This window comes from Acartia tonsa, chromosome 5, assembly GCF_053477335.1.
Source record: "Acartia tonsa isolate MP-2025a chromosome 5, ASM5347733v1, whole genome shotgun sequence".
Lineage (NCBI taxonomy): Eukaryota > Metazoa > Arthropoda > Copepoda > Calanoida > Acartiidae > Acartia > Acartia tonsa.
The window spans coordinates 40,806,918-40,834,469 of NC_137264.1; the positions used below are offsets into that span (position 1 = coordinate 40,806,918).

Below are 27,552 nucleotides of genomic sequence, written 5' to 3' on the forward strand. Positions count from 1 at the left end.
TTTGATTATCCTATCTAATTATGTATTTCTTAGCAAAAGCTAAAAATTTAGTTGTAAATTGACTTGGGGAAGTAATTTGTGTACATTTGGACCACTTTGTGAAGGGATTTACATATAGAAAAAATTCCTTAATCTTTGATAATCCCTTGACCCAAAAGAAAAGGTTAGGCATTGGGCAATCAATTATTTTCCTAGTAACCGTTCTCAGTATCATAAAATTATGTTAATCTACCTTGGGCTTGATTTGTTGCATTTTCTTGTCTGGTAAATCTTTCTGGCCAGGGCGCTTCGGTTTTGTAACTAGATACAATAGTAAATAGAATCATACAAGCAAATCATCTAGCTGTATAATTATATCTCTATCTTATATCTTATATATCTAACAATATCTAGCTTTACAGCAATTTCTTATAAGTAATAACTTTCATCTTTATCTCTATCAGTAATTCATAAAAGTGTAAATAACTAGCTTACAGTCACTACTTACCAATACTCTATCTATATATCTATTTTAAAAAATCTAGATAACTTCATAGCAATTTCTTTACTTTGCTCTAAATCATATTTTCTCTCTTTTTGTTCTATTCTATTCTCTATTCATAGAAGTATGAATAACTAACTTACAGTCACATCTGAACAATGTTTTATCTTTCTCTATCTATATCATCTAATAACAAAAGAATATAACTAACTTACAGCTAAAGCCTAAAATTACTACATCTATCTGTATATCCCTATGAACTATTCATAAAAGTATAAATAACTGACTTACAGCCACTTCTTCACAATGTTCCACTGCCTCCACACTATTTGTTTCCTCGCTGAAAATTAGGAAATTAAATATTTCTCATTACCATTACCTTTACCAAAAATGTAACTTAGTCCAACTTAAATTTTATTTGTGCCAGTTTGACTTTATGATAGCATTTGAAAGCATTATTACTAATTTTTTTTAGTTTTAACTGAAGTTTTTTTTAAATACTGAAGGGTGTAGGTCTCTGAATTTTGGAAATAGCTTTAAAGCTAAATATGTAATATCTGTATCAACTGCTACTATGTCATATGCCCGATAAATAAATCATAACCATGGACATTTATGTTGAAAACAGTTAGTTACAAGGGCTTTAAACATTCCTTATAAATTGTTCAGTAGAAGCTAATACCTTTTGATTTTATGAACAACCTGCAGCTAAGATCTATCTATCTGTTTATGCATCTTACTTGTAAATGTAAGGCTCAGATTCAACATATAGCCTATCATACTGGAGGCTTAACCGGACATCTGGATTTGCTTTCTTCACCTGAAATGAATATTTTGCAAAGTTTTTCTATGAATTCTTATTGAACACTTCTATGTTGACAGTTTTAACTTTAATTTGCCAAGCATTCAAAAAAGTCTCCAGTTGTTTGGATATAAGCTAAATCTATACTTTGTCGAGGAGGTGAAAGGTTCGAATCTAGGACTGAGACTGTCATAACTAAAGATGGAATCTACTGCTGCTATGTCAGGTAAGCGACATAAATAGTTAGAGTAGGTGGAATACCTTGGCCCATAAACCGGCGCAGCTCATTGCCATGCACGGTTAGGACTTCTCAGACAAAGGTCTTACAATCAACAGGTTGGTGCTAACAATAATTTTTTAAAAATGGGGCATACAAATTTAAATGTAGGTAAAGCGTAACATAACATTCAAAACTATATAGTATAGAGTATCTCTGCTTGTAAAATTTAGGTAACAATATCTAAACTTTCAAAAGTAATATTAGAAAATAAGTGAATTTCTTGAAATTCATTTATTCATTGTTTTTGGAAAGTGTCTTCATTTTTTTCTAGACTAAAGTTTATTTGATCTATTATAAAGTTTTGTTTGCCAACAACAGCAACAAATAACTGCATGTAAGCAAGGAATACAACATCTTTAGGTAGCTAAGTACAAAAAACATGAAATTAGTGTGATATATATTGCAGATTTTAGTAGGAAACAAAAAAGAGGGAGAAGAAAAAAGAAAAATAATTTTTGTGATGATAAATAGAAAATATGAACCTTTATTTGCAAATAAATATAAATTCCTTTTGTAGAAGACAAAGAAAGTCGCTCGATATGACGTCATAAAAATGAGAGATTATCCATCTCTTTTTTAGGGGTTTTCTTTCCAACTCCTCCTCTCTCCATCCCTCATTTTTATAACGTCAGAATTATTTTGAGGGACATTCTTCGTCTTCTCTTTTGTAGCATGACCGTCAGACCATCGTGGTATGTAACTTGTGTAATAGATAATCAATGGTATAGGAAATATTCACAAAAATATCAGCTAACTATCTTAGGGCGGCACTTTATTCAGAATGAAATATGTATTTTGACACCAAACTTTTTGACACCTCCCTAAACTAAAATCGAGGGGGTGGTGTGTAAGTTGATGAATTACAAAAAATGAGAGGGGTGTATTTTTAGTGGCATGGGGATGGATACACTCCTCTAGGCGTCCATCCATTCACCAAAGTAAAAAAAGTATTCTTTTGGTAAAATAATATACTAAGCACGCAATTTTTCACATCCCCATGAAAGTTATATGACGGGTGACATAGAACTTTTGTTCAAACTTCTGAATAATAGTTAATATAAAAATCTACCTACCTCTTTTGCAAATTTAGTAAGTTCAGCTCTATGTTCTTGAATTCTTCGAGGAAAGTCTTCAGTCACCATTATGTTAGTTCCTCTAAAAATAATAAAACTTTTATTATTACTTTAACTAGCAGAAAGCCAATATCAAAATGTTTATAAATACACTGAAAGATGCACAAACCACGTATACGTCTGTAGAATTTTATTGTAGTTGAAGCGCAGCTGATATATAACTAGGGCTTTCAGCAAGTTTATTTATACCACCAATTCCTTCCCTTATATTTTCATTTTTATAAATATTTATTTGTGCTTGTAGGGGCCTCTTATCTTGGGTTGTCATATGGGTTTCAACCTTTATTTTTATTTAACCTAAACCAACATAAAAAAATTATATAAACGTAAAATATAAATGTAAATATTATTTTGAATGCATATACAATTTCAAACAAGCCAAAAGAATAAATTATCTGCTAAATTAAATTTTATAATTTTGTTATATTGTTCAAATACTTCTAGCTGCCCTTGCGTGACACTTTGATAACAGGGAGATTGGGATTGGTCAATAGAGAATTAATCCATGTATAAAAGTTACATGAACCAAAAGATCTCTCTAACGGTTTGACAAGAATATATACAAGAGCTACCAAACACTCCTCTAAAGTTTTTGCCTATAACTTTAATTGTGTGAAAGATACAGTTACAATTTTTTTTTACTTTTCAAATGGCACAAATAAGCAACTTTTCTTAAATTTTATTTTGATCCATCAATTCAGGATCAAGGAGTAATTCAAAATTTCAAATGTGCCCCAAAAATCACATCAATTTACCTTTTCACATTTGAGTAGAAATATTTGTAACTCTCAGAAAAAAACAATATGTACATAAAATTAGCTGTACAAAACCGGACAATGAATATACCTATCATTGAAAATGTTTCTTTATTCTCGACCGTGCGTACTTAATATTCAACTAGTTTTTTCATCAAAATACTGTTGGCTTGTTATTGCTTGCCGGCCTTTGTAAATATAGATTTAGAATATAAAATCTTTAGTATATATTTGACATCCTTATAATAAAATAACTGGATGTTTGTTTGTACCAAAGGATCTCGCTAACCGATGGACCGATATGTTTCCCCTTTACAGGGTATAATCTTATAGGTCCCGGGAAGGTTTATAACTATTCCCCTCCCAAAAAAAACAGGGGGGGGGGGTTCGTATTTTTTCTTTTTGACACTTAAACAATACACCACCACCTAAAGTGCCACTAGATGCCTCTAGGGGCGTAGCCGCTAGTAGGGAATAAAGCGTTGCCAAAAACTCTAGTAGTAGAATTATTGTAATGAAAATAATTTTTTACAGTGTATGAAAGTGAGGAAACTGTAATCTAGTTTTCTATAATATATTTCAAATTATTTTAAGATGGAGACATATAAAATATTTAACTTTTCTATCTGGCCTTCCTTATCCTGTAAACTATTACAGTAGCTGGTTGTCTGTTTTAAAGATTTATCCAAGTTTTGTTCTAGAACTACATATATAAATAAAATTTAAGTATCGGTTTATTCTTTAAAGTAATCTAATGAAAAAAACTTACTTTTTTTTTTAAAAATCTGACTAAGTTCTTAAAACATTCACATGAAAAGAAATGTGATACTTTTAGTATTTGAGAATTTTTTTATTAAAAATAACTAGGTCAATCAATAAAGTTTTTTTTACATCGCGATAATATATTCCTCTTACTCTATCTGTGTGTTTATATCTTGTACTTTAAGAAAGAAATTTTAAATAAAAAAACAATTTATAAAAAATTGTGATTGGTTAGAAGATGAAAAGTAGTGGTGGAAACGTTTAAGCACTGCTAGTTTGTTCTACATACATTATCAAGATTAAATAAAAGTCCTTGAATTTTTAACCCACCAAATGAGAGATCGTGTTTCTAAACTTTGGGGACCAGTTTGATTTAATGCCATATCAGTCTGTTTCCGTATGTATTTCTTGTATTCCCTGGCAAGTTCGAACCCATTAATCCCTGTTTCCTTACACCAAATTTCCTAGAGAATGAGTGTGTTACGCGGCATTCCTAACTATCTCCACGCGGCGCGTGGCTTGTAAACGAACAAAAGAAACGCGCACTTTTCCTTTGATTAGTCCCACGTGAGGAGCTACGTGAATGAAAATAATGTATTGCTTGAATATACATGCGCTCTGATGTGTGGAATATCTCAAATAAGCCTTCCTGCTTAGTTTGACATCATATGTGGTAAGAATTTATCTTTTAATTCTTGAAAATAAGCGTAGAATGGTACAAATTTATTAAGAAATTTAAAACATTAATTTTTCAATAAATAGACCATTTAACTGCTAAGTTTTAACATACGAATATTTTCCTTTATATTGTTGATCATTTTATTCTAAAATTATCAATTTCTGATGCAATTTAATATGTTTCGTGCCAATTTAAAGTTTTTTAGAAATTTCATATTTTTTATTAAATTGAAATCACGCAACCTCGATGTCACAAAAATAATAACCATTAATTTTATGTAATTAATTCTTATATTTTTGTTTTAGACTCACTGTTTTCATGGTAATAAATACACATTCGTAAACTTCACTATGTTGGTCATTCGGAGGGCTTGGAGATAAGATTTCGAGAACGGCTAGGCATTGCGTTCCGAAACAATGAAAACAAGACAGAACAGATGGAACTAAGAACATTCTGTGAAGTTTTGTGAATGTGTTGGTTGTGATACCTTAACACACATTATTATAGTCGTAATCAGTACAGTTAACTTTAGTGACAATTATGGGTCCTAAAAAGAATAAAGGTGAACAATTGAGTAAGCGGCTGCGTCCAGCCGTTGATGCCCTAACCAGTGAGCTAAATAGAGTGATGAAGTTGGTCAGTGATACTTCAGAACTTAATGTTAGACATCTCACTAAGGAATCAATCCTTGTCCATGACAAGTTCGAGACATTTGACAGCATCATGGTCGGTTTTAGCAAGCTTGGGTTGAGAATCCAAGAGCTTGATGAATTTAGTGACATTTATTCTGATATAGTTACTGTGCAAAAAGACTATAGTGCCTTGAAAGATGCTCTTGATGCTATAGAAGAGCTTAGTGACATTCAAAGTGTTGTTGATGTTGTTGGTGATAATTTGCCTAACCATCAGGCTGAACTTTATGATCGATGTTTGAAGATTGTGAAAGTTATTAAAGGGCCATATTTTCCCTTGCCTGATGCAATTATAAACACTTTGTCTGCATTGATGAAAAAATTGGCTGAGGTTAAGCTTGAACCTGTGAAGCCACCCATGACGACGGTGGGTGCCTCGACAGCATCGCCATTTGTGTCACCGTTTGGCACACCACAGTTCGCCGCCGGTTCTATGTTCACGCCAGGATATATGAATCGTGTCGACAAACGTCTTCTTCCATCTTTCGACGGCCTGGAAGCATCCTACGTAAGTTTTAAAGACACTTTTAAAAAGCTTACTGTAGGACAAGACCCGTCGTATTTGCAGTTATTGTTGAGCAGTGAGAAGGTCTGTAGAAATAAAGAGCTGAGACTCCAATTAACTCAGATTCAATCGCATGAATCTCAGTGGGCTTACCTTGACGCGCGTTTCAAGTCGAAGACACGTCAGATGCTCTGCCTTTTCAACCAATGGGAGAAGAAGTCTAAACCGTCGGACTCCAACCAGATTGTGACTGTGTTAGCAGAGTTTGGTGGTGCAGTTAGCCAGCTGGAGCAGCTGACTAAAGATGATGAAGATGATGAGGTTACCACTAGCCAGTGGTTGACTGTGATACTTCTGGAAATGTTATCCAAGAAGTTGCCACGTGATTTTCAAGATAAGCTCAATTTATCATTGGGCTCGATGGATGTCCCAAACGTCCCAAAGCTGTTGAAGATTATTGAAGAACAGCGGTGCGCCATTTTAATGAGGTGCTCGACTGATACGGACACCCCCTCTAAGAAGAAAGGTAACCCTGTGACAGCCGCTACCGCCGTAGGTAAACCTGGTAAATCTAAGATGAAACAGTCATGTTTTGTTAATGGCTGTAATGATATGCACTTACTTTACAAGTGCCCAAAATTTCATGACCTGTCAGTGCCAGACAGGAAGAGTATTGTGGAGAGTGCTGGATGCTGTTGGATTTGTTTGCAGAAAGGGCATAAATCTGTGGATTGCCCGAAGGCAGATGTAATAGGCGGATGCAAAGTGGATAATTGTGGTCAGGCCCATAACAACCTTCTGCATGAGAGTGTTGATATGGCTGCCGCCGTCTATGAAGTACATACTTCCCCTGAGGCGAACCTAATGTTAATGTTACAACAATTAGACGTCGTTGACATTAATCGCCAGAAGGTTCCAGTGAACGCCATGTGGGACACTGGTTTAACTACCACAATGGTAACCCAGTCACTTGTTAATAAACTTCAGTTACCTTTTACTGGACGTTCAGCAAGAATTTCTCTAGCTGACGGTGAAGTTAAACGTCTCCCGACGGTCAAGCTATGTTTAGTTGATCGACACAAGAATTATCACATTTTAGAACCTGTGGTAGTGCCTCTCATTGGTCCAAAAGAGGCGATCTGCTCCATGAATCCTGTGGAGGCAGCTGTTTTGTTTGATATGAAACATGAAGATTTTACTTTGGTTAATGGGCAGGTGGATTTGCTCATTGGGCACCTCTGCCCGTCGATGTTTCCCTACTCTGAACGTTCAGTAGGAGAAACCATGCTTTACTCCAGCCTGTTTGGATCTGGATATTTTGCTGTTAGTGCTAATGGATTAGCAAAGAGTAGGTATGTTGTCTGCTCAAATTTCGAGTTGGAAAGTGAAGCTATAGGGTTTTTAAAACCAGAAAGCTCAGATGTTCAGCCGCAGCCGACTGTTGGTGCTGCTTGTGATGCTATTATTGAACCTGTTGGTTCTGCTAGTAACGCTGCTGATGAACCTTTTGGTTCTGCTAGTGCCGCAGCCGTTGACAACATGGCTACGGCGGGTGTTGCCGTGGCTAATATTGATAATGATGTTAGTTGTGCTGCAGTTATTCCTGATGATATTGGTAACGATACTGTAGCCGTTGATAATATTGTTACGGCGGGTGTTGAGCCGCTGAATGATTCGGTTCCAGCCGGACAAGAGCCGACGGGAGTTTCGGTTCCGGCTGGACAAGAGCCGATCAGAGTTTTGGTTCCAGCTGGACAAGAGCCGACGGGAGTTTCGGTTCCAGCTGGGCAAGAGCCGATAAGAAATTCGGTTCTGGCCGGACAAGAACCGACGGGAGTTTCGGTTCCGGCCGGACAAAAGCCGGTAGATGATTCTAAGTTTTATGACAGTCACACTTTTATTACTTGCCCTGGTGCTGTCATGAATCAAGAATCGACTTGGCTGCTGCCAACCTTGCCGCCCGACACAGGGTAAGAGGCCTGCAAATGGCGGGTGGAAATATGGCGGGTGTTGCCGCCAGAAAGTCATTGAAATTTTTCAAACCACACATATCTAATCCACAACATAAACTATTTATGTATGAAAATGATCTTTAAAGAAAAAATATTACAAGTTATATGTTGAGCTTGTGAAAGGAACCTAAATCGGTTCTGTAAAGAATAAGTATTCATTATTCAACTAATTTTATTGTTCATACCTAAGCACAAAAATTCTACAAAACTGTTTAGACTTTTAAAGCAGATTTTAAAAGATTTTGTTTCTTTAAGTATGATTTTGAAAAGCAAAAGTTCGTGTATATTAACTACCAAATGAATTTTGCAGAATTAAAATACCTCGAAAAATGTATTTTTTATGGTTCACGTTTACTTAAAAAATGTTATTTCTCAGGTTCTCATATGAAATAATGCATTAAAGTAAAGAACACAACATGTAATATTATTATGATAATGTTTAAGATATTCCTCGTTATTATTTTAAAAGATTATCGCAAAAATCAAGATATTTGTTTAAATTTGTAAGCAAATCAAAGATTTTCTTTCATTCCGGAGGCAGAGATTCTTAACAATTCATGTACAAAAGTTTTCTTTCACTCCGGGAGCTGGGATTCCTATTAATCCACGCGTAAAGATTTTTTTTCATTCCGAGAGCAGAGATTCGTAGTAATATACGTACCTAGCGATTTCGGACAATTTTAAACCTTGAGAAAATACATTTGGCAATTATTTTCCTAGGTACATATATTTTTCGTTCATGTTTAAGCATTTATAATAATGAACACGATGTATGATATTATTAAAATATTGATTATTAATTTATATTAATATCACAGAATTAATTTAAGATAAACTATGCATATTTTAAATTAACTCTACCTTCATTTTTATCGCATATATTAAAATACTGCTTCAATAGTATTTTTTTTAAAAAAGAAATTAACCATTTCTTAAGATTTATAAGTAACGCAAATTTTGATACAATTTCGTTTAAACTTTCAAATCGATGCAAGATTTTTTTCATTTGAAATGCAAACTTAAGTTTTTTATACGTTTACGCAAGTTCTTTCAATGATTTAAGTCTTTCCGGGACCAGGGATTTTTTTCGCGGAAAATTTCCTAGGTACCTTTGCAGATATAAACATTTTTATCCTTGTTGGATTGAAATTTGATATGATAAGAAATTAACAAAATGAGATTTTTACATCATTTAAATATTTCTTTATGATTTATTATAATCACATAAATAATTTAATATTACATGCATATTAAAATTATTACTATTTACCTTTGAACTGATGTACCTAAAGAAAAAATGCAGATTTTTTTCGCCTTGAATTAAGTAGATTCTTTGAGTATCGTAGAATTATGCTTAATAAGACCGCTCTACGGTGTATCTTAGCTCTGTTTCCTCGGCCAGACATACCGCAGAACGGCAAAACTAAAGCATAAGATAATTTTTTTTATTTTTTTTTCGACGCTTTGATTGATGATTTAAAAGTTTCTTGAATTATTTCATGATTCTTTTTATTTAATTTGATTTAAACATCACTAATTATGTTTATTTTCAGTTGATGCAGCCCTGCGCCAGAAATCCTGTTGGAAATTATGCAATATCAAAAGTTGTGATGGAAAGACATAACGTCCGACAGGATAGCTGGAACATGGCATTATTAATATTTGAAGGATTTGTTAGTTTGTATCTTGAGGGATTCACTCTGACTGAGGCCCCAAATTGCCTTAATTATGACTGTTTGAATATGTATAAGTTGCTTTCTTCTTAAAACAGAGAGAAATTGCAAATTCAGCATTTAGAGAAGTTCTTTTCTTATATTGAGCTTTTGTTTTATTTGGTAAATTTAACTTGCATATTTTAATTGCAATTTTAATTTTACGCAATTTTGATTCACGAAGATTTAAAATTATGAAATTTTAATTTTCCGAAGTTTGATGATTTTTTTTACAGTCATATTTTATTTAGATTTAAGTATCTATTTTATTAAACATGTTTAGATTTAAGGATCTTACTTATCTTATCTGAAAAATGTTTAGATGTAAGCACGAGTATTTTTCCGCCGGAGAAAAATTCTAATTATTGAGAAGTTTTTTATGCAATTTTACTTTTCTTTTTTAGCAAAAAGATTTAGTAGAAAAGATGTCATTATTTAATCTTTCTTTCTTTTGATGAAAAAAGTTTGAGTTGATTATTTAATTATTGATGCGATTTTTAATATAAAAATCATTTGCCTATTTTATTATGTAGGTACCTAATCAAGGTTTAGGTACTATTGATTATTAATTCATGTATTCGCAATTACATGGTCTGTAATTCTAATTTTATTGAGATTATGAGGCCATGATATAATGAGATGTGTGAGTGGTAAATGTGCATTTCATGAATGTTGAATGCTTTTCCCATTCCTTATTCCTATCCTTATGTGGTAGTGGAGTCGGTTTGAGTTATTGTGGTATTCGTAAGTTACCATAACCAATTTTAGGCCTTATGGCCATGACATTTTAAACTCTTGTGGTTTATGTGTTGTGAGATTGTGATTTCGTGGACACTGTCTGCATGCATATTGCAAAGATGAGGTATTGTGTTCGATTCCCAGTGAATAGACGGGTGTGTTTCGGTATGTATTTCTTGTATTCCCTGGCAAGTTCGAACCCATTAATCCCTGTTTCCTTACACCAAATTTCCTAGAGAATGAGTGTGTTACGCGGCATTCCTAACTATCTCCGCGCGGCGTGTGGCTTGTAAATGAACAAAAGAAACGCGCACTTTTCCTTTGATTAGTCCCACGTGAGGAGCTACGTGAATGAAAATAATGTATTGCTTGAATATACATGCGCTCTGATGTGTGGAATATCTCAAATAAGCCTTCCTGCTTAGTTTGACATCATATGTGGTAAGAATTTATCTTTTAATTCTTGAAAATAAGCGTAGAATGGTACAAATTTATGAAGAAATTTAAAACATTAATTTTTCAATAAATAGACCATTTAACTGCTAAGTTTTAACATACGAATATTTTCCTTTATATTGTTGATCATTTTATTCTAAAATTATCAATTTCTGATGCGATTTAATATGTTTCGTGCCAATTTAAAGTTTTTTAGAAATTTCATATTTTTTATTAAATTGAAATCACGCAACCTCGATGTCACAAAAATAATAACCATTAATTTTATGTAATTAATTCTTATATTTTTGTTTTAGACTCACTGTTTTCATGGTAATAAATACACATTCGTAAACTTCACTATGTTGGTCATTCGGAGGGCTTGAAGATAAGATTTCGAGAACGGCTAGGCATTGCGTTCCGAAACACAGTCCTTGCATAAACCTGACTTGAAAAGATCTGCTACTATTGGATACAATTGTCGATGCTTTTATCTTATTTACTTACCTTAAAAGTTTTGATTTAGCTAGAACCTCCATTTTATCCTAAAAGATAAGAATTTCAATAGGTGAAAATAGTCAAAGATTAAAAGAATTGAATAATTAATGTTTTAGGTTTTTAAAGGGATAACTAATTTTACTATTTTACTGCTGATAAAAATTTAATAATTTAGATTGCATGTTGACACTTCCTTATAAAAAAAGTAAAGAAAAACTCAGAAATGGTCTGATTGAGTTATGCTTCTCATGGAAGTCTTATATATGTAGGTTCATCTTAGGATGGTTTTATGCTATTTTTTCAATAAGAGGATCTAGAGGCCAGGGATGTCCAAGGGAAGGGGGGGGGGGGAAAGTGGGTGTTTACCCACCTCAAACTTTGGATCACTTAATTTACCCACTCTAAATATTAAAATTACATTAAACGTCTAAGGGCAAAGGGCATACAAGTAATAGGGCATATATAAAAGTAACATTATGCCTAACTATCCATCTGTACATGTGTGTCTGTCTATAGCCTAGATCTCGCCTAATATTTATTTTAAAAAAACTTTTGCTTCGATAAAAAATCTTTTCCTCACTATTTAAGTAAGGCAGTGAGCCAAAAAAGTGAGCAGTGAGCCACATTTTATGATAATGTGACAGTGAAAGAATGGATAAAAACTTTTTATTCAAATCCTAAAACTTTATTGAATAATGTCAAACTTAAAATGCATGGTGTTTTCAACAACTAAAGAAAATATTTTCATTTTTGGAGATATATAAATAAAGAAAGACATAGAAGAAAGGAGCATAAACTCATTTGCTAGATTCGACGAGTTATCTATATACTTAATGATTGAAGATATGTATTGTTTACATATTCATTTATATTAGTTTCAATATATTTATATGAATACTCATAAAGACAAGAGGTGGATTCTTAAAAAAACTTTGTGGCTCACTGCCTCACTAAAATTATTAAGACTCGCTAAAAATTTGTGTGCAAAATCCTCCAAAATTGCATAAAAATCTGCAAAAATAAATAAAATCAAAAAGGGTTATTAACATAATATTTCGTTTGATTTTTGTAGAATAGCACATAGACGTTTTCATATGTCATAGTCATATTTATATTAGTGTTTCAAGTTCTTAATTTCTTTCATAAAGAATGAAAATGTTTTTTCCCAGTTATGATCAGCTGTTTATCAAAAATATTTCTTGGCCGCGAGATGGGGTTAGTTATGTTTTTTTAATTTCTTTTGAGAGGGTGGTGGTACTCTTTCCAAAAATAAATAAAAACCTTCCCAAGACGTATGAGAATCTATTTTATAAAGGAGAACCATATCGGTTCAGCGGTTAGCAAGATCCTTCAGTACAGACATACAGATATCATGTTACGTAATAATAAAGATTAAGACAATTTGCGATATTCTTCTTCTATTCAGTGTTTAGGAAGGAAGGCATCATGGTAACTATACTTCTTCGAAAGTAGTATCAACTATTTCTATTCAACTAAGTTGTCCTTAGAATTTCTATTGATTTGTTATTGTGAAGAAAATAACAGTTTGTATGACTTTTATTAACCCATTTTGATGTCTGGAATTTTTTAACTTTCAAAGTGTTCTTGAAATACAGTTGATGTTTTAAAAATTTTAATAGATTTTTATCTTGAGCCCGTTGGTGGAATATTTTTAGGTATAGTCATGATTTTTTTTATGAATGATACAAGCTGCAACCAAGCCATCCAAAACAACATTTCAGGACAAATCATTTGTATGGCTTTTATATGATATAATAATAATGATTTTCGGCCTGTAACAAATGTGGTGAAGCTTTTCGAATTCAACAAAGCCTTGAAATAATTCTAATGTAATACAAAGTATTTTTAGCCAAATTGTTAAATTACTTTATTTTGAATGGTTTATATAGAACAATATAGTTCACCTTGAAAGTTTGTAGACAGACGGTTATTGGCTGAGTTCCTCTGATAGTCACACCCTTCCCTTTCTTTACCCTAATACAGATAGATAGATATACAGATATATAAACTATTATTAGCTGAGTTCCTCTGATAGTCACACCCTTCCCTTTCTTTACCCTAATACAGATAGATAGATAGATAGATATACAGATATATAAACTATTATTAGCTGAGTTCCTCTGATAGTCACACCCTTCCCTTTCTTTACCCTAATACAGATAGATAGATATATAAACTATTATTAGCTGAGTTCCTCTGATAGTCACACTCTTCCCTTTCTTTACCCTAATACAGATAGATAGATATACAGATATATAAACTATTATTAGCTGAGTTCCTCTGATAGTCACACCCTTCCCTTTCTTTACCCTAATACAGATAGATAGATAGATAGATATATAAACTATTATTAGCTGAGTTCCTCTGATAGTCACACTCTTCCCTTTCTTTACCCTAATACAAATAGATAGACAGATATATAAACTATTATAAGCTGAGTTCCTTTGATAGTCACACCCTTCCCTTTCTTTACCCTAATACAGATAGATATACAGATATATAAACTATTATTAGCTGAGTTCCTCTGATAGTCACACCCTTCTCTTTCTTTACCCTTATACAGATAGATAGATATACAGATATATAAACTATTATAAGCTGAGTTCCTCTGATAGTCACACCCTTCCCTTTCTTTACCCTAATACAGATAGATAGATAGATATATAAACTATTATTAGCTGAGTTCCTCTGATAGTCACACCCTTCCCTTTCTTTACCCTAATACCAATAGATAGATAGATATATAAACTATTATTAGCTAAGTTTCTTTGATAGTCACACCCTTCCCTTTCTTTACCCTAATACAGATAGATAGATATACAGATATATAAACTATTATTAGCTGAGTTCCTCTGATAGTCACACCCTTCCATTTCTTTACCCTAATACAGATAGATAGATAGATAGATTTCCAATTAGGAAGCTATACAGAATTTTCGATAGATTGATATACAGATATTTAAACTAATATTAGCTGAAAGCCTCTGATAGGGATAGATAGATAAAAAGATAGATTAGACTATGATATAAAGCTGTAGACAGACAATTATTTTGTAGCAGAAATTATAAAAAGTTTACCTTGTAATTACAATATCACGTCCAAGGTTTAATTGAGTCTTGAAAATTTGCCTGGATAAACAAATAATAAAATTATCATCCTTCTGTTTGGAACTTCTGAACTATTTTAAGTTTGCTTGAATTCGGTTTTAGGCTATTTACTTTGCAAATGTATCAACCCTTTTAGTTTTACTACTTTTACTTTTTGTTGTTCAAAGACCTCTTAACCTAGTCGCTAAGTTAAAAAGAAAATTTAGATTGAATTAAGTAGTATATAAATATTTTCATACATTTTTTCTTACTACCATTATTATGTTCTGTGTCTATCTATACATCTATCTAATTCTAAATAAGTCTGTCTGTCAGTATATTACCTAATAGTTTGTTCAGCATTCATACCAGATTCTTCTTTTACTCCATAGAAAATAACATTATTCCTAAAAAAAGAAAAGATTTTAAAAAAATGTTAGTTCTTTTTATTTTAAATTTTGTACATTTTGGACAGTTCGCTAAAAAATTATTTGCCAAAGTTATGTAAATCTATAATACAAAGTAGAACGATGTCTGTCCGTCTGTCTGTCCGTCTGAAGCTTAAGATCAGATTCTACTCTTGAGGGTATATACCTATTGGTCCTGTGGTGGGTTTAAGCTATTTTCTTGTGGGGTGGGACACCCCTAACCCCTTCAAAAACAAAAAAATCCCCCCCTTATTTTTTATTTTGCTCTGCTACAGGCTGCCGCAGGCTGCCCTTTATTATTTTTTATTCTAGCATTTATTTTGAATGAAAGAATAGCAACATTCTCTCACTAAAAACAATAAATATTAATTTTTTTTATCACCTTTTGGGGCAAAGCCACTAGAGGCTAGGGGCGAAGCCGCTAGTAATTAGATATAGTAGTTGTCGCAATTAAAGATATGAGCCAATTGTAGGGTATCTTCACTACGAAAACTTTTGTTTATGATAAGACTTTATAGTATTTTTTTTATGTTTGAAAATATTTTGGTGAATACAGAAAAAGTAATTTTATTTCTAGGTCAAATCTTTTTAAGTTGCAAAAGTAAAACTAAAAATAGTAGTATACATATATTTTAATGAGCAAGATGAAAAAAGAACGTCAATTAGGTCCATTATAATGCTGTATTTCATATTGAAGGCCGTTTTTTTCTATTTTAAGCTTTCCACCTACAAATAAACCTTTTACCAGAAATGTATTGCTTTTAAAACATACTCAACATTTGGATATTGTTTTGTAAAGTGGGAAAGGGGTTATTTCTCTCATCACATTATGAACAGCTTTCTGCGGACATAAATTTTTATTCTCGTAGAAATTAGGGTCGGTCCGTCCGTACGTCCGTCCGTATTTTGTATAGTTGAGAACCGGTTCTAATTACTTGATATTACTTGAGATATTACTTGATTGAAAGATCTCAGAAACTAAAGATATGTGTTTTTTTGTTTGTTAAAGCTTCTCGTAGTCTTCGGGATGGCTTTGGGCTATATCAGAATTTTTTAGAATCATTGAATATCTATCTCTGAAAACTCACCAAACTTGGTAAGTTTGAGGAGTTGACAAGTTACTAAAACTTGAAATACTGCAGGACTCATTTCATCAAAACTTTTATTAATTCAACAATAATAGTCAATATTGCATATCAAACAAGGACGATTCTAATAATACATTTTTGCTGAAATAGTTTTTTATAAAGGTTAGCTTTGTAAGGTTAAGATGTCAATCACATAACGTCAACATGTACTCGCGACGACTGTGGCAAATCACGTAGTGTATCTGCTCCTTGTCAGGAAGATAATAGGTACGAATCTCGGCCTAACACCGCGTTATAAATAAAAGACGTAAAAATGCAATTCACAGTTAGGACTTCTAAGCAGTGTTGCGGAGCCCGAGCCGGGAGCCGTGGAGCCGCCATATTTTGCCGGAGCCGTAGTTTTTGTTAAAAAACGGCTCCGGCTCCGGACTAGATAAATAAAGAGATTTTTTTTATAAATTATAATTTGGTAACTCTGTTTTGTCATGCGGAAATGCCCTTTTTAAGTTTTTCAAGGTCATTTTTATCAAAAATTGAACTTTTAAAACCTTCAAAAGTCAAAAATAGACGTGGGGAAAAAAATATGTCGAGTTTTTCTTGATTTTAGGTCAGAGCCGGAGCCGGAGCCGCACCAAAATCAAACGGCTCCGCAACGCTGCTTCTAAGCCAATTTTCTTGCAATCAAAGGGTTGTTTGTCTACAGGGCGAATAAACGCTTAACACCGCAAATAAGACGAGTATGTTTCAAAGTGCGTGGAACTGGAGAGGTCTAGAATCTGAAAAGTCATCAAGGTTATCTAGCAAATAGCAAAAACATAAAATTTATTTTTTATCATTAAAAAAAACCAAACATTTACATACCTATTAGCAGAATCCAATTCCCATATATCTTCTTTTAAACTCTCAACCTAAACAAAATATTTATTAGTAACGTCACTTTGCTATAATTCACTTGTTTTTTTCATAAATACTGTTTTTCTCAGACATTACTACTGTATCTGACAAGGAAAAAAATGTTCATCCTTAAACACTTCTAACACAATGTTCGGTTTGCATATCTTGATAACACTTTAAGGCTATGTCATGTTAGGCAAGGTTAAGAAACGTATTGCAAGCTTGTACCCTGAAGTTTTAGAGTCATCATAAATAACATGATAGGTATACTTATTAAAACCTGTATGATATTCTAATATTGAAATAAGCAGGAAACCCTAACATAGAGGCAAGCCTAGAAATTTATATATGATTTGGTCTACAGTATGTAAAGGTTATGTATCCATACTGTTAATATTGAAACTCCAATATAAATGTGTTTAGTAATTGGACCATAAAATGTTTACAACAGTGTTAATGTCAATTTTGTATTTTCAGAGTACATTCAATGCCAGAGATTTGGTCAATACAAGATAGTAGACAATTTTAGAGATGAATTGTCCGTAATTCATTTTTTTTGGCAATGGCAATGGCTAAAGACTTTCTGCCTTTTCTAGGTGGGTTGAAAAATCTATGTTTTATATATGATCTTAGATATTTCCTTGCTAAATCATGGATAAAACTTTAATGAATTTTGAGTGTGCTACTTTCTTGACTATAGAACTTACTAACGAAATTAATCTATCTATGAAAAAAACAAAACAAATTTAACTCTAAACTTAACAATGGATATAGAATATTGATATTGTGAAAGGGGAATTTTAGTCGTCAACTTAGGTTGCCAATATGGTCCTGAAAAATTAGTCAATACCTTCCTCTATGGTCAGAGGATGGGATGTGATAGAGTCAAAATGTGGAGGGAATGTTTGCTATCGTTATATTAGCCAGCGCTGGGAAAATATTTTATCAGGGTATGTGACACGGCGCCTTAATAAACACTAATTTTGATTTCTTGTGCGTCACAAATTTCTCCATTCAATTTCAGGGTCGCCACATTTGATCGATATATTTCATTCATTTATGTAATTATTTTCCATAAAAGTATGTGATCTTTAAATCTAGCAATTTCTTTTCATCCTGATCACTAGAACAAAATGTCTTACTTTTTATAAAAATGGGGTCATTATTTTATGTAAAGGTATGTGTTAACTGAGATAAGGAAGCCTATATTAGAGACCAATCCATACCTCTAACCTTAGAAGGAAGGCGCAAACTATGGGTAAGACGGTACTAACCACTACTGCACATAGTATAGCCTGATATCTTATGGTCAGATGTAGATTTTAATTGCTTTTATAAGGTTTTAATTTGTACTTCAGAAATCTGTAAAAATGTTATTAAGCAGAGCTATACATTTTAAAATTTGGCCAACTATAAACACATTTTTAAAACTTACTGTAAAAAGAGAGGGGGGGGGGGAGTTTGTACAATGTACACTTATAGGAAATGAAATTCAGTATCAAATTTTGGGAGGGACGTGTGGGCTTGTTTTTTATAGTTATCAGCCTAGTTGCTAGAAGGAAAGTCCCAAAATGAAATGTGTAATGGTTACCTAGTTCGGTTATGTTAATAAAGTTTTCTTTTTAAAAATCAGGTTGAGTAAGTAACAATTACACATTTTATTTTGGGACTTTCCTTCTAGGGACTAGTTGGGCAAAAGACCCCCAAAACAATGAAAATATGAGTTCTGAGCTTATTTTAAAAAAACCAATCTGAATTTTTAAAGAAAACTTTTAACATAAACAAACTAAGTAATCTGTACAGATTTCATTTTAGGACTTTCCTTCTAGGGGCTAGTGGGGCAAAAGACCCCCCAAAACTAAAAATATTAGTTCTGACCTTATTTTTAAAGACATCAACCTGATTTTTAAAAAATCTGTTGTGAATACGTAGTTCAGTTATGTGAAAAAGGTTTCATTAATATATCAGCTTAATATCTATAAAAATGAGCTCAAACTAATATTTTTAGTTTGGTGTTCTTTTGCTCCACAAGCCCCTAGAAGGAAAGTTACTAAATGAAATGTGTAATGGTACTTAGTTCAGTTATTTTAAAAAAAGTTTTCTTGAAAAAAATCAGATTAATATCTTTAAAAATAAGCACAGAACTTCTATTTTTAGTTTTGGGGGGTCTCTTGCTCCACCAACCACTGGAAGGAAAGTCCCAAAATGAAATATGTAATGATTACTTAGTTCAGTTATTTTTAAAAAAAGTTTTCTTTAAAAAATCAGGTTGATATCTTTAAAAATAAGCTCAGACCTCCTATTTTTAGTGTTTTGGGGGGTCTTCTGCTCCACAAGCCCCTAGAAGGAAAGTCCCAAAATGAAATGTGTGATGGTTACTTGGTTCAGTAATTTTTAAAAACGTTTTCTTCAAAAAAATCAGGTTGATATCTTTAAAAATAAGCTAAGAACTCCTAATCTTAGTTTTGGGGGGTCTCTTGCTCCACAAGCCCATAGAAACTTTCATACCTATATAAATTTACATTTATGTTTTAAAAAAATGTTTGAATAATAAAAAAATATTTTATCCGAAAATAATATTTGTGGTAAAATTTTTGTTTTCAAGTTGGCACACCTGAAATATATGTGCATATGCCGCGTAATGACATATTATATGCACATACAGGTGTACAGTTCGTAAATTTAATTGTAACAATACGTTTGATGCTAAATTTATTATTTAACGTGTTGTGATTATTTGATGGAACGTGACTAAAGTGCCAAATAATAACAAATAATTTTAGTAGTGGAAAAGTAACAACGTAAGGCGCTGTGACGTGAGAACCTATCTTAATATCCACATTTTCTATATCCATTTATTTAACTATTTTTTTACCACAGTATCAATGTATTGAACTTTATTTGTAATGTCTGCTGAAATTGTTTCCATTTTATCTGCACTGCTCTTTACACTCGATCTAAAATAATAAGATTTAAATGTTACTGTTAACCATAAATAAATGGGCCCATTCCAGAAAATAATCCCTCAATGGAAAGCGACCCATACATTAACTCAATTTCTCACAGAGCTATTGGGGTAGAAATAGGTTTGAGGTTTCTTTTTTTCATAATTTCTTTTGACCACGTATATGATCAATTTTTGCCCCCTTTACAACGCAATAAAGCACTTTCTGTATTCTTTAGGATAGTAGCAATTTGTTTTCAGGTAAGATTTTATTTGAAATTTTGAAGACATACACTTTTGGCGGATATTGCGGTGTCTAGTTATCCTCATCAAAGACACACATATATAGCAAGATCGGTTTAACTAAACAAACGCAGATGTGCACTCTATCAAGGCTTTTGGTAAACTAAACAGATCATTAGTTTACAGAAGCTTACAAAATACTCCAGAAATTGTTTTACCTGATTCCAACAAATTCATTCTGTAGTGAGTTGATGGCGTTTTCTGTGGATTCCTAAAATATATACATATTTATATAATAGGATATACATATTTTTTTGTTGTACTCTCAAAAATGGCTTCACCTGTAGCATTTAGGAGGCTCATCCAAAAGAGGTGGCATAGGATCAATTACCAAATAAATGGGGAGGGGGGGGGGGGGGGGGTATGGTTGGCCCTTTAAAGTTTTGCCCTATGATCATAACTTAGCTTCCCTGAATATGGTGAATTGCTGGAAAAGCTTTTTAAGAGATCTTTCAGGAGAGACGTATATAAAAAGAAATAATAAATCCATTTTCTTTTTGTAAAGTTTTAATTATTTTGGAAATGAAAGAGTGAAAAAATATTTTCTTTTATGCACAGTTAAATTTAGCACAGATAAACATTTTCAATTTTCATTACTAGATATTAAACTTATATTTTATTTAAAATTTTTTTTTAGCACAATACAGAAGCTTTATTTCTATTAGTTAGCTTTAATATGTATTCTACATTTATATTTAATTTATATTTAATCTACAATGGTCAGTCCGTACGTCATGGTTAGACCTATTTGTCATAATTGTCCTATCAATTTAAAACTTTAGATGATGATTCCTGCAACAGTTAGTTACAATTTAGAAAGAGTAAAAACTCAATAATTTTTTTCTCATAATCAAGTCCTAAAAATATGAGTATGCCTTTAAACAGAATCCTGTATAGACACAATTTTGCAACTAGTTTATATACAATTATATTACTATTCCGCTTTTTTAGTTTGGACACTCTACAAGTTGTTGTGTTCGTTTGTTCTTCCCTTTGATTTCAAAGTTTTCCTTTTATAGATGTTGTCATCCTTATTAATTTTAAATAAATAAGAAATAAAAAGAAAAAGCAACAACTACCTTTTTTTGAAATACTAATTACTAAATATTTTGTGTTTAATTAAATCTTTGAATACAAATTAGATATTTATTTAACTAGTTTTGCTTAATTTTTGTACACTACCTGTACATGTAAAATTAGTCTTTATCATTTAGCCCAATAGATTGAATTTTCAATCACTATTATCTCTTTTTAAAATTTTAAACTATTCTTTTTTTGAAAACATATTATTTGGCATTCCTTTCGTTAAAGATAATACATACATTTTTTCATTCCTAATCACAAAGCAATATAGTTAAAATATCCAGCCTTTTGATATAATAATCTTATAGTTAGATTACTAATTGCCATCCTTGACATTGATAACAACCTTTGTCTAGTAAATTCCTCTAGTTTCAGGTATAATAATTATTCTTTGTATTAAGTTACTTTAACGTATTGTTACTATAAGTTAATTAAAAATAGTGTAAATTTCTTTTTAGGAACAGTGTTTTGGAACCTGAAATATATTCCACATGTCAAACCCTCAACTTTATTTTAAATGTCCAAATTTCATATTTGTAAATAACTATAGAATGGTTTTAACCCTTCCAAATCAAATAAACTTGCTTAAATATCAACATTTCATTAGCAGAAAAGTTACAGATGAAATAACCTTTGATAGGGGAAGTATTTGTTTAATTTTTCTGATCGAAATCATTATTTTTTGTTATACCTTTAAATCTTTTATCTCAGCTTTGAGTGCTGCCTCTTGATTTTCAAGATGGCGCTCTTGCACACTAGCCTCATCCTTTATTTCCTTGCGTACTGTGCTAATGTCGTCTTTGATTTGGGTGATCAAATGAAGGTGCTCGTCTCGTGTTTTGCCAAGGTCTGACACATGCTCCTTTACTGTGTCAACTTCCATCTTAATGTTTAGTTAGGCTTTAGGATTTGCAGAGTGAACAAGGAATACTACAAGAATAATGCTTAAAAGTAAATTATATCAAATGCTGATAGCAATCATTTATTATAGTATTCCTTGTTCGTAATTAAGTGTGAGACACCAGACTAAGATCATTTTGAGAAACAAGACAATTATAAATTGTTTAGGATAAAGAAATTAATTACTTATTATATTTTTAAATGATATTAAATTTTAATGATAATCAAGATGAAAAATATTGCTAAAATCAACTATCATTCACTATTTTCTTGTACAAAAATTTCAAGTAAATACAAATTCTGTATATTCTAGAAAAAATACGAAAGTTTGATGAAATCAATTGTCTTGTAGCCTCAGATTGATGAGAAAAGAAAAATAGAAAAGACTGAGAGTGAGGTTAATAAATGATTTAGATGTACCAGAGCAGTTTTTTAAACATTTTTTTTCCAGTAGGCTCTGGCTTTTCTAATATTAAAAAATATTTTCTTAAGTCGTTAATGAATTAATAAGCTATGACAACAAACTAGATTTTTAATTGACACTTTTTGGTAGCAATATAATTAAGTAAATAATATGTAAAATATAGTTTTTTATTAACATAATTTTCTTAAAGAAAAAATCAAATGGTTATCTTGATTTATCTGAAGGAACACAAACATTTTTACTAACCAATTATCAATAAAAAGTTGATTAACTGCTCTATTATACCTACGATCACTTTATTACCCTCACTGGTATAGAAGGAAAAAAATAAATATATTTAGAAGGACAGAATTTAGAAGAAATTAATCAGATAACATCTATTCATATAAAAACATAGCAACTTTTTACTAGTAAAATGTTGTTTCTTATGTACTTTTTTTTAAATTAAAAAAATTTAGTTTCATTTTATGCAGCATATTGTACGTCATGTTTCAATAAAAAACAAAATGCTCTATATAATTTGATGATAAAGTAAGTCATAGAGTGTCTTTGACTGTATCTACTATACAAATTATTATACGTGCTTTACTACTATTTACATGTAACTATATTACAAATGCTAATGTACAAAAATTATGTCCCAAAAAATGAACTAATTTGTAATACTGTATATATAAAAAAAAGCTTTAAGAAGATCATGCAAATAGTAGATAAGCAAGCATCTACACATTTCAAAGATATTGGGTAGATTAATAGAAAATTTAAAATACTTAATAGAAACAATGTTTTATTTAATGCTAGCGGCTACGCCCATAGAGACCTCTCAATTGTAGTTTTAAAAATAAAAGGTAAAAAATTTTTTTTTGGATGGGGGTTCTTCTTTTTCTAGTGGTGATTTCTTTTGGGAGGGTAATTGTACCCTCTCTCAAAATAATTAAGAATCTTCCCAGAACCTATAAAAAGCTACCCTGTAAAGGAGAAACATTTCAGTTGAGTGGTTAGCGAGATCCTTCGGTACAGAAGACATCCTCTTACTTTATCATAAGTTGAAATTTGCATTATCGTATTTTATTTCATTTACCTACTCATTAAACATTTAGTTTGACAATAACTTATTTGTACTTTTGTCTTAGATATTTAAAAAAAATCTTGATTGTTTAAAATATTCCAAGGCCAGACTCAAAATTAAAGTAATTTTGTTAGTGTTGTTTTAATTTTATTGACTGGAAAAATTAAAATTTCTTTTAGACTTATATCTAATTATTCTTCATAGAATACTTAAGAACTTGAATAAACATAGGTTTTGTACTAAATATGATAGCAAGACATAAGAAAAGTTTGATTTTTATACTTATTTGAATGTTTTACAGTTTTATGAACATATTTATCTAATTCATTCATTTTAAGATTTAATGATACCTTTAACAAAAGTACAAGTGTAAATACACAGAGATTAGCTTTAAATTTAATTTAAATGATTCTTAATAAACCAGTTAATGTAGCTTTATAATTGCATAAAATAAATTATAACTTATTTTTAAAAATAATTTACATTATAATGTAATCATCTTGGAACTTAAAAAATTCAAACTAATTAAAAGCTTTAGACCAAACATTGTTAATATTTTGTTAAAGAATATAATACAAATTTTAGGGTATTTTTATTTAAATTTGGTAAATCTGTTTATTAATATTTTACTAATAAAAATACCCGGAAATAGTCCTTTCGTGGCTACGCCCCTTAAGAGGCGATTCGTCGTATTTTAAAATGGCTTTTTATAAGTTATTTTAGGTTAGGTTATATTGGGTTAGGTGATTGCCCCAAAGAGTTAGGCAATTGGCCCCTCAGGGTTAGAGCCCCCCGCAGTGGCTAGAAATAAGAGAAAAGCTAAAGTGAAAAATAAAAAGAATCGCCCCTTAAGGTGCGTTGCCACGAAAGGGACTATACCCAAATACCCTAAAATTATGTATGTTAATATACAAATTCAAATTGTCAGATGCTTTACTAAGTTCAAAGTGACCTTAAATTAATCTTTGACCTACTATACAATTATAATATAAAAACCTTGAGATTTGTGACTATGTTCAAAATATCCTAAATATAAAAAAACAGTGGATCAATTACTCTCTCTATATGAACGTACGTCATACCTTGGTTGTTTCACATTAAAACTATAATATAATTATCCTTTCATAAAAGTAATAGAAGGTCTATATGTCTGTGGCTTATGATCTTGCTGACCGAATATTTATAGAGAAGTTCCCTATAGACGCATAGAAAGTTTAGAACTATTTGGGGGAAGGGAAGCCTCCCTGGAAAAAAATAATCTGCTTCAAAATTTGTTTTATAGTTTGAAAAATATCCTTTAATCCTATTGTTTTCATGGGTTAAAAAATGGCACAAGAAAAATGTGCTGTACAAAAAAAAAGAATCTTTGCCGTTTTTCAGCAGCATCAAAATCATAATTTTTTCTCCTAAGATTCATCATTTTAGGAAATTATGTATATTAACTTTTGAACGAATGTACAGATTATGATGATAAATGTATTTTTATCAGCAAAGTTATTCTATAATTTAATTCGTTCCTTAATTAAGATATAAAGCTAGCGCAAGATTCCTATTTCCATGCGCACCAAGTCTATATATCATTTTATCCGTCAGTCTGTCAGTAACATTATTGTACAGGAAAATATTATTTGCAAGAACTTTTAAAGACAGATAGATGGATCATTTAAAAAAAAATATTCTTCTCTATAACTTTTTGTAATCTTTGATAGGTATATTTGACCTTATTGATATCTTGCTATCTGGTTTATATATCTTTGCTTCGCTATATGGATAAACATATAAATTTATAAGAAACGTATTTGAGTATAAAATTTTTAAAAAATAATATACAATTATGAAACTATAAATATTGTTAAAAACAAAAGATGAGAAAATATTTATTTATATTATAAAATTTGATTTCATTATTTTGACGTAAATAATGACTTAGTTTGTTATATTGTTATAATATATTAGATATACAAGCGGTTATAATTGGTTTGTTTAATATTTTTTAATAAAATTTGAGGACCCCCGCATATTATGTTATGTTAAGGTAAAAAACTGGAACAAATAATATAATTTTGTAGTTTAAAACTAACTGATACAAGTTTTTTTTTGGTGTTATCCTCTTAGAACATTTTTTTTCAATTTTGTACACCCCCCCCCCCACCCACCCCCCCCCGACTACCGACGAACAACTATTTTAGGTTAGGTTAGGTTTTAGGCTAGGGAGCCGAGCGCTGCGGCAAGGCAGGCAAGGGGGCCGAGCGCTGCGGCTAGGTAGGCTAGGGAGCCGAGCGCTGCGGCCAGAGCTCATAGTTCGCTGTCGGAGGGGGGGGGGGGGTACTTAAATTTTCAATATTGAAAAAAAAATTTCTAAGAGGTTAATACCTTTTTTTAATTGAAAGGACATTAAAATCTTTGTTATTTCTTTTCAAATTTAAAAATTATTAGTTACGTTTAACATAAAATTTAAAGAAATTCTTATATTTTGGTCTAACTCTTAAATTTTTAAAATGATTTTAAGGACCGGTTTCTCTTCTCTAGTATACATTTTACGATTGGTCAATTATTATGTATATGGGTCTATCATTGGTCATTTGTATTGTATGACGTCATTTTTTTGGACACTATAAGCTGCTTTCTTCTCTAAACTTGATTTATCTCATGTTTCCCTGAAGATGATATTTTTTCATATTACATATTTTATCATAATAATTATGAAAGGAAATTATGTTTAAGATAGATAGTACTGCATGATTGTGTACTGTTTGGTATATAACACAGCTACTCTATAAAGGGGTATAAAACTATGTCTTGTTATATTTTTAACAGGCGGTTGCGCCCCTAGCACCTAGAAGTGCCACTTCAATATGAAGATTCTCTTAAAAGGAAAACTCAACCAGTTCAATTGTTATTGAAATATTAGGCAAAGAACTTTACTACTTTATAAAATAGGATAATGTTATATCTAATATTGCTGCGCTACTTCGATAATCTTATAGCAGTTTACCAGTAATTGGCCAAAATATTATTCTATAGTTTTCCAATTATAAATGTTATTAAATGACTGAAAGAGAAGAATATTTGTTCTATGTACGAAGTGGCATTACACTGGTCCCCAAAGTTAATAAACATTTTTCGTCCTTTGTCTTATACTTTATGATCTCTGGTTGTTTTCAAACTATAAGATATGGGTTATTTTTAGGGGATTTCTTTGAATGACCTAACCTAACCCAAAGATTTCTTTATTTAAAAGTAATAAATGGATGGGGGTAGGGGAGGGGTTATACACAAATATGCCAAATTTGCATGTTTTAGCATAATTATAGCACAATTTCTTGAAAAAAGCAAATGTACGATTGCACATAAAAAATCTAATGTAGTAAAAATAGACAAACAAAAATCCTAGTTCTTTTTGATTGACATATGCATATATTGATCCACTGTATTTTCCTTGTCTTCTTTATCAAGATTATCCACAATATCCTTGAGTCTCGCCTTCTCCAGTACCATCTCCTCCTAGCATATCACAAACATTTTTATAGATCCGATAAAATGTTCCTGGTAACGATTATCCCCCAAAAAAACCATGAACTTTAAAGGCCGCGAACTGCCAAATGGTGGAACATATAGATCATGTAACCAATACAAATTTTAACTGACAAAAGAAAGCTCACAAATAATCTGGAATAGCCATTACTCAATAATGCACAGTTGGATTTTCTCGCAGTGAACATAAATGCGCGAAAGAGACTTAATTTACACTTTTTTCTTCAGTGTTGCTGTGCATCATTGGATCTTTCTATTCCAGATTATTTCTAGCCATAATGAAAAATCATGTA

At 31.5% G+C, this 27,552-nt stretch overlaps 1 protein-coding gene across 4 annotated transcripts in view; it reads right to left on the reverse strand.

The window, feature by feature from the left end:
- LOC145320346 (uncharacterized) overlaps nucleotides 1–27,225 on the reverse strand; it is a 31,721-nt gene extending 4,496 nt beyond the window's left edge. For 3 of the 4 annotated variants that reach the window (XM_080162759.1, XM_080162758.1, XM_080162761.1), the window contains exons 1-14: nucleotides 27,162–27,225; nucleotides 24,722–24,749; nucleotides 22,024–22,215; nucleotides 20,408–20,460; nucleotides 19,878–19,959; nucleotides 16,970–17,016; nucleotides 14,937–14,999; nucleotides 14,584–14,634; nucleotides 13,410–13,479; nucleotides 11,494–11,531; nucleotides 2,637–2,718; nucleotides 1,222–1,301; nucleotides 773–821; nucleotides 233–300 (exon numbers count right to left, since the gene is read on the reverse strand). In XM_080162759.1, coding sequence (XP_080018885.1) covers nucleotides 233–300; nucleotides 773–821; nucleotides 1,222–1,301; nucleotides 2,637–2,718; nucleotides 11,494–11,531; nucleotides 13,410–13,479; nucleotides 14,584–14,634; nucleotides 14,937–14,999; nucleotides 16,970–17,016; nucleotides 19,878–19,959; nucleotides 20,408–20,460; nucleotides 22,024–22,215; nucleotides 24,722–24,749; nucleotides 27,162–27,223 — 965 coding nt within the window. In that variant the 5' untranslated portion in view covers nucleotides 27,224–27,225. The remainder of the gene's footprint in view (nucleotides 1–232; nucleotides 301–772; nucleotides 822–1,221; nucleotides 1,302–2,636; nucleotides 2,719–11,493; nucleotides 11,532–13,409; nucleotides 13,480–14,583; nucleotides 14,635–14,936; nucleotides 15,000–16,969; nucleotides 17,017–19,877; nucleotides 19,960–20,407; nucleotides 20,461–22,023; nucleotides 22,216–24,721; nucleotides 24,750–27,161) is intronic. The other variant, XM_080162760.1, reaches the window with a different exon arrangement.
- Between the last annotated feature and the right edge of the window lie 327 nt (nucleotides 27,226–27,552).